We start from the raw sequence: 8121 nt of genomic DNA, 5'->3' as shown, positions 1-8121 counted from the left end.
TTTTAAAAAACATTCCCATAGTTTTAATTTTCCCACCCTCCCAAAAGTTCTCCCTTTTCTTGCACTATTTCCCTATCTGTTTTTATTATTGTTCGCTACTTTTTATTTATTTATTTATTTATTTGCTATATTTATATGCTGCCCTTCTCACCCCGAAGGGGACTCAGAGTGGCTTACAAATTAAATTTACATACAATATTATATTAGCATAGTACAATACTGGTAATAAATTACTATATTGTAGTGTATCAATATATTGTAATATTAGTAATATTACATGTAAAATATAATATATAATTAATATTATTATATTGTATTATTAGTATTATATCGTATTACAATATAATATTATGAATATTTTATGTATATACAATATGTTATAATTATTATATATTGTAAATTATATTGTCTGTATATATATACACACACACACACACACACACACACATATATAAACACACACACACCTGTGTGTATATATACAGTACATATATATAAAACTAGCATAGCATGTTATTGCGGGGAGGGGCCTCCAGCTGATGCACATTTTTAATTTGTTTATTTTATTTTATATTGTTTATCCCTATTTACATTGGTTTTAACTGCTATATTTGTTTTATTCTGGGATTGGCCCCATGTTAGCTGCCCCGAGTCCCTCCGGGGAGATGGTGGCGAGATAGAAAAATAAAGTATTATTATTATTATTACTGTATTTCTTTTGGAACAATGAGATATTTGTAAACTGCTTTGGAGGGCATTTGGGAGTCTTAATTTTTCTCTGTTTCATTCCAGCGTGCGTGAACTGTGTACGGTGGTCAAATAATGGTTTATATCTGGCTTCCGGGGGAGACGACAAGCTAATCATGGTTTGGAAGAGAGCAGCGTAAGTGTGTCCGTCCCTCTAAAGGGAGAGGAATAATTGTTTTTATCCAATTGCTGCCAGTTAGAAGGCTAAGCTCCGCCCACTTGGTCTCCTAGCAACCCACTCACCCAGGGGACAGGCAAAGTTAGGCCTCACTTAGGCCTCTTCCACACTGCCTATAAAATACAGATTATCACATTTTAACTGGATTAGATGGCAGTGTAGCCTCAAGGCCCTTCCACACAGCTATATAACCCATTTATAATCTTACATTATCTGCTTTAACTGGATTATCTGGACTCCACCTTTACCCTTTACCTTAACTACCACCAATTCCTCAATACTTTATTTCCCATACCACCATACTTCGCCACAGCAACGCGTGGCCGGGCACAGCTAGTAAATTATAATGTATCTTCCTTGCGTGGAAGACTTAATTGAATAACTTTATTTGTGAGTTATTTTCTCTCTGAATTTTCTGGTGGGAGGTGACTGCTACCAGTTAAAGCTGTGACTCCAGCTTGGTGTTCAACAGATCAGTGCTGCAATATTTAAAAAAAATCCTTTCTTCTGCCTTTGACAGGTACATTGGACCTAGCACCGTGTTCGGCTCCAGTAGTAAACTTGCGAACGTAGAACAGTGGCGATGTGTCTCGATTCTCCGAAGTCATTCAGGGGGTAAGTGGGTTCGGAAACGGCCATGGATTATTTGATCTCGGAAGAAAGGCTCTGGCAAATCAAAAGTTCATTCCTTGTTATCGGGCCGGATTAAATCAGCTGTGTTTGTTCCGCATTATTTCTCATTACCATCTTCTGCTCGGTTTGTTCGATAAGTGGCAACAGCTATCCGGATTTAAAGCTGGCCTCTCTCTCGTCATTGACACTCCAGTTTGCTCATTATTGTTGTGTTTGGTTAGTCTACACATTGCTCTTGAAACCCAAAAGGACCGCTGAACGGGTTCTGATTCTTGTTCTCATGCAGATGTGTTTTTCAAAGGGTCTGAGAAACACAGCTGTTTATGGGCTGGGACAAAGTGCAATATAATCTGACATGATGCCACAAGAATATGAATGTAGATTATTGTTTTAATTTTGTTTTATACTTCTATCAATGTATTTGGATTGTTGTTTACATTATTTTAATATGTTGTACGCCACTTTGGGTCCCGTGAGGGAGAAAAGCGGGATATAAATAAAGATTTATTATTATTATTATTATTATTATTATTATTATTATTATTATTATATTATATTACTAGCTGTGCCCGGCCACATGTTGGTGTGGCAAAGTGGTGGTGGTATTGGTTAAAATTGTTGTGGAATTTTTATTTGACGTTATTTTTAAATTAATTTTATTGTAACTTATCTTTTTTATTTATTATATTTTATTATTTTCTTTTATTATTTTTAGTTTTTTGTGTTATAGTATTTTATTGTATTAATTTTTTAGTGTTTTTAATTATTTTTAGTGTTTTTTATTATTTTTATTGTATTATTTGTATGTATTTTTTATTGTTTTATTATTATTTGTTTTTTATTATTTGTATGTATTATATTTTATTATTTGATTATATTATTTTTATTTATGTTTTTTATTGTATTATTGTCTTTTATTTTTATGTATTTTTTGTATTTATTTTATTATTTTTGTTTCTCTTTGTATTGGGTTGCTCTGAGTTCTGTGGTCTGCCACATGTTCCAGATGTATTCTCTCCTGATGTTTCGCCTGCATGTATGGCAGGCATCCTCAGAGGTTGTGAAATGTGTTGTAATGAAAGCAAGTGGGGTTTGTATATCTGTGGAGTGACCAGGGTGGAAGAAAGAACTGTTGTCTGCTTTAGGCAAATGTGAATGTTGGAATTGGCACTGAATAGCCTTGTAGCTTTAAAGCCTGGATGGTTCCTGCCTGCCTGGAATGAAGAAAATGTGGCTCCCAGTGTTAAAAAAAATCTGTGAAATCAGGACAGTTAACTAAAGAACAGCACTGAGCAATCAGGGAATTCCAGACATGATGTACTGAGGGCCAGTAACATCTCCCAAGAAAGGATTCCTTACAACTTTACCCTTTTATATATAGAGATTTATTTGTGTTCCCCATAGATGTCATGGACGTGGCGTGGTCTCCTCACGATGCTTGGTTGGCCTCTTGCAGTGTGGATAACACTGTTGTTATCTGGAACGCCGTCAAATTCCCAGGTACGGTGCATGCATTGCAAAAGGTTCCAGGACCAAAAAGGTTTGGGAACCATTGCTGTATCTTATCTTCTAAGGCCTTGGAATTATACCGTATACGAGGGCTATCCAGAAAGTAGGTTACGTTTTGGATTTTAAAAAGGACAAAGTATAGGATAAATCATTTACCATATGCAGCTGAAAGACACATTCCAAGACTACAATCTCATGTAATCCCCATTGAAATTTAGGCACGTTTCATATAGATAAACGAGTTTGAAAAGTACTGCCCCAGTAAATTCCCCGCTTGTGTCCTCAGCTCTTCCCCCTTCTCCCTTTCTGCAGCATAGCTAAAACGCTGCGCTGCCAGCCACGCCCCCATTGTTGGAAACGGAGTGGAGAGGCGGCAAATTTACTGGGGCAGTACTTTTCAAACTCATTTATCTATATGAAACGTGCCTAAATTTCAATGGGGATTACATGAGATTGTAGTCTTGGAATGTGTCTTTCAGCTGCATATGGTAAATGATTTATCCTATACTTTGTCTTTTTTAAAATCCAAAACGTAACCTACTTTCTGGATAGCCCTCGTATCATAATATCCTGTCTCCCAAGAGCCCCAGACAGCAAAGTTGCAGATATAGCCTGGCAATATCTAACAGGGCACATGTTTCCCATTATAGTTAGACCTTTTGAACCTCCCCCAGCTTTTTTTTTTTTTTTGCCAATCGTTTCTTTCCAGACACCCTTTGAGTCCCCAAGTTGTTTTTCTGAAACCCCTTCTTCTCGCCTTTAGAAATCCTTGCCACGCTGAAGGGCCACTCTGGCTTGGTGAAAGGGCTAACGTGGGACCCAGTCGGGAAATACATTGCCTCCCAAGCGGACGACCGGAGCTTGAAAGTGTGGCGGACCATGGACTGGCAGCTCGAAACCAGCATCACCAAACCATTTGATGAGGTACGTGCCGTGGCTGTGGTTTTAACAAGCCAGTGAAGCGTTGCAGTGATAGGTAGCATCCTTGAAAATGGGAATGCTAAAATGTTGTGCACATTGATCCCTTGCACATTTCCAGACTCCCACATAACGTCAGATTTTTTAGGGTGACTTTCTTTTGTTTTCAGTGCGGAGGGACGACCCACGTCTTGCGTCTCAGCTGGTCGCCGGACGGGCACTACCTCGTTTCTGCCCACGCCATGAATAACTCCGGCCCCACGGCACAAATCATTGAGCGGGACGGGTGGAAAACCAACATGGATTTTGTAGGGCATCGCAAAGCGGTGACCGTGGTGGTAAGTCCCTCTCCATCCTAAAAACTTGACGTAACCATTGAGAATCCAAACCAATGCAGTACAAAGACGGGCCCGGGCTGTGGCGCAGGCAGGAGAGCAAGCCAGCTGCAATTAACTGCAATGAATCACTCTGACCAGGAGGTCATGAGTTTGAGGCCCGCTCGGAGCCTATGTTTGTTTGTCTTTGTTCTATGTTAAAAGGCATTGAATGTTTGCCTATATGTGTAATGTGATCCGCCCTGAGTCCCCTTCGGGGTGAGAAGGGCGGAATATAAACGCTGTAAATAAATAAATAAATAAATATAGGCAGGTCAAAGAAGCTCTCACCCAAAAGGAGCATTTTGATTGATGGAATTCTGATTGAGATGGGAACTAGTTCTGAATATAAAAAGTGTGAGATGTTTTTGAAAATCCCAGTGCATGAAGGCATTCATTAAGTTTTGTCGTTCTTAGAAATTCAACCCAAAAATCTTCAAAAAGAAGCAAAAGAATGGAAGTTCAACAAAGCCTACCTGTCCATATTGTTGCTGTGCCGTTGGAAGCAAAGACCGTTCTCTTTCTGTCTGGGTAAGTAATAATAATAATAATAATACTGTATTTCTTCAATTGTAAGACGCCGTTGGTTGTAAGGCACACCCTAATTTCAGTACCACCAAAAATAATAATATAATGGAATACAACATTATACTACTAATAATACAATGTAATAATATTAATTATATATTATATATTAAATGTAATATTACTAATAATATTACCATATAATGATATAGTACAATATACCGTAGAGTCTCACTTATCCAACATAAATGGGCCGGCAGAAGCTTGGATAAGCAAATATCTTGGATAATAAGGAGGGATTAAGGAAAAGCCTATTAAACATCAAATTAGGTTATGATTGTACAAATTAAGCACCAAAACATCATGTTATACAACAAATTTGATAGAAAAAGCAGTTCAATACGCAGTAATGTTATGTTGTAATTACTGTATTTACAAATTTAGCACCAAAATATCACGATATATTGAAAACATTGACTACAAAAATGGCTTGGATAATCCAGAAACTTGGATAAGCGAAGCTTGGATAAGTGAGACTCTACTGTATTATAATGGAATACAATATTATACTACTAATAATACTATATAATAATATTAATTATATATTATATATTAAATGTAATATTACTAATAATATTACCATATAATGATATAGTACAATATAGTAATTTAAGGCTTATATTGTGCTATGCTAATAATATATTGTGTGTTCATTTGATTTGTAAGCCGCTCTGAGTCCCCTTCGGGGTGAGAAGAGCGGGATATAAATGTAGTAAATAAGTAAATAATAAATAATATTTATTTATTTATTTATTAGCAGCATTTATATCCCGCCCTTCTCACCCCGAAGGGGACTCAGGGCGGCTTACAAGTCATATGTACATACAATATTTTATATTATTAGTATAGGCCAATATAAGCACTACATAAGCATTATATATTATTATATTATACTATACGATTATATTGCAATATTATTAGTAATATTGCATGTAATACAAATATATAATTATAATAGTGTATTATTATTATGATTATTATTACATTGTATTACATCATAATATTATTATCAATACATAGGATATACCTATAATTCTGAGATGCACCCCATTTTTAAAGATTTTTTTTTAGGAGAAAAGTGTGCCTTAGAATTGAAGAAACATAATCATAATCGTAAAATGATATTTCTTCTATTGTAAGATACCATCAGTCATAAGACACGCCCTAATTTCAGTACCATTACCACCAACAAAAATGTCTGTATAGAAAAAAGTGCATTATGGAATTGCAGAAATATAATAATAATAATAATAATACCATATTTTTTCAATTGTGAGATACCATCAATTGTAAGATGCACCCTAATTGCAGGACCATCACCAATATATATATATATATATATATATATAATATAATATAATAATAATCATCATCATCATCTTGTTGTGCTTCTAATAATAACAACAACAACAACAACAACAACTTTATTTTTATATCCCGCTCCCATCTCCCCAGAGGGGACTCGGGGCGGCTCACATGGGGACAAATCCAGTTTCAACATACAATAAAATACGGCATAATTAAACCAATGAAAAACAAGTAAAATAGTATAAACATACAAACCAGCATAAAACATCAACATCAAAACATTAGAACATAATAATAATAATAATAATAATTGTATTATCCAGCTAGTTTGAAGTCTCCAACTTTTATTTTTTAGCTGACATGTCTGAAAAGACCTTTGGTGGTCATTCACGAGCTGTTTGACAAGTCGATTATGGACATCTCATGGTAAGACGGCTTTGATTCTATGCCAGGAAATTGTGCAGAAATGTGATTATTTTCCATCCATTCGTCCTGTCGCTTTTGGGTTTTGCTACACCGCCTTCATTCACATTGTCACCGAACAGACATCCTATCGTATTGGACTTCTAGTGTCTTTCAGTTCTTTTCCTAAAGACATAAACGTGACAATATTTTCCTGCTTTGTCTTTGTATGTTTGTATGCTTAAGGCATGCAACGAATGTGTATCAAAATAATGTCCTTTATTTCCGTTGTCCGGGCATCTGTAGCCGAGAGGAAGTTATGGGGTTTTTAATGCCATGGTTTTGAAGAAGTGTGGAGAAGCAGATCATCTGGATTCGGAAACTGGATTATACGGCAGTGTAGGTGGAGGTCACCGTTTCTTAAACTATTTTGGTTAAGCAAAGTTTCATTCAAGTGTCCTATGGAATGGATTTAGAATGGACTAATCACGATAATTTTAATAATAATAATAATAATAATAATAATAATAATAATGGTTGCTATGGGCTGTCTGATCATGTTCCAGAAGCATTCTCTCCTGACATTTTGCCCACATCTATGGCAGCCTTCCTCAGATGTTGTGACATCTGTTGGAAACTAGGCCAGTGGGGTTTATAGATCTTTGCAAAAAACTCTTGTCTGTTTGAGGCAAGTGGGAATGTTGCCATTGGCGATTCAATGATTAACATTGAATAGCCTTGCAGCATTAAAGCCTGGCTGCTTCCTGCCTGGGAGAAATCCTTTGTTGGGAGGTGTTAGCTGGACCTGATTTTTTCCTGTCTAGGATTCCCTGTTTTCTGAGTGTTGCTCTTTATTTACTGTCCTGATTTTAGAGTTTCGTCCCCATATAAGCCATCCCGAGTCCTTTTCGGGGAGATAGAAACGGAGTACAATAATAATAATAATAATTATTATTATTATTATTATTATTATTTTAATACACAGAGAAGGTGTTGAAATCCACAAGCATGTGTACAATTTCAACGGAAAGGCGGAAACCATGAAAATCTGGCTTCCAACATTTTAAAAAACCTAAAATCCGGACAGTAAAAAAAGAGTTTATAAACCCCTCGTTTCCAGCAGACCTCACAACCTCTGAGGATGCCTGCCATAGATGTGGGTGAAACGTCAGGAGAGAATGCTTCTGAAACGTGGCCAGACAGCCTGGAAAACTCACAGCATCCCAGTGATTCCGGCCATGAAAGCTTTCGACAACACAATTATTTGTTTATTTATTTATTTATTTATTTAATGCATTTATATGCCCCCCTTCTCACCCCGAAGGGGACTCAGAGCGGCTTACAAATTAAATTTACATACAATATTATATTATTAGCATAGCACAATACTGGCAATAAATTACCATATTGTACTATATCTATATATTGTAATATTATCAATAATATTACACGTAATATATAATTAAT

General features: G+C 36.1%; 1 protein-coding gene across 1 annotated transcript in view; it reads left to right on the top strand.

Moving 5' to 3' along the window:
• Window positions 1-8121, top strand: part of LOC100556463 (protein HIRA) — a 45517-nt gene that overhangs the window by 11117 nt on the left and 26279 nt on the right. Inside the window, exons 4-10 of the mRNA XM_003225118.4 lie at window positions 793-883; window positions 1446-1540; window positions 2963-3058; window positions 3831-3991; window positions 4156-4323; window positions 4777-4890; window positions 6608-6678. Coding sequence (XP_003225166.1) covers window positions 793-883; window positions 1446-1540; window positions 2963-3058; window positions 3831-3991; window positions 4156-4323; window positions 4777-4890; window positions 6608-6678 — 796 coding nt within the window. The remainder of the gene's footprint in view (window positions 1-792; window positions 884-1445; window positions 1541-2962; window positions 3059-3830; window positions 3992-4155; window positions 4324-4776; window positions 4891-6607; window positions 6679-8121) is intronic.

This window comes from Anolis carolinensis, chromosome X (genome assembly GCF_035594765.1).
Source record: "Anolis carolinensis isolate JA03-04 chromosome X, rAnoCar3.1.pri, whole genome shotgun sequence".
In the NCBI taxonomy this organism is placed as follows: Eukaryota; Metazoa; Chordata; class Lepidosauria; order Squamata; family Dactyloidae; genus Anolis; species Anolis carolinensis.
The sequence above is the reverse complement of the archived record's forward strand: the minus strand, read 5'-3'. Positions and strand labels throughout refer to the sequence as shown.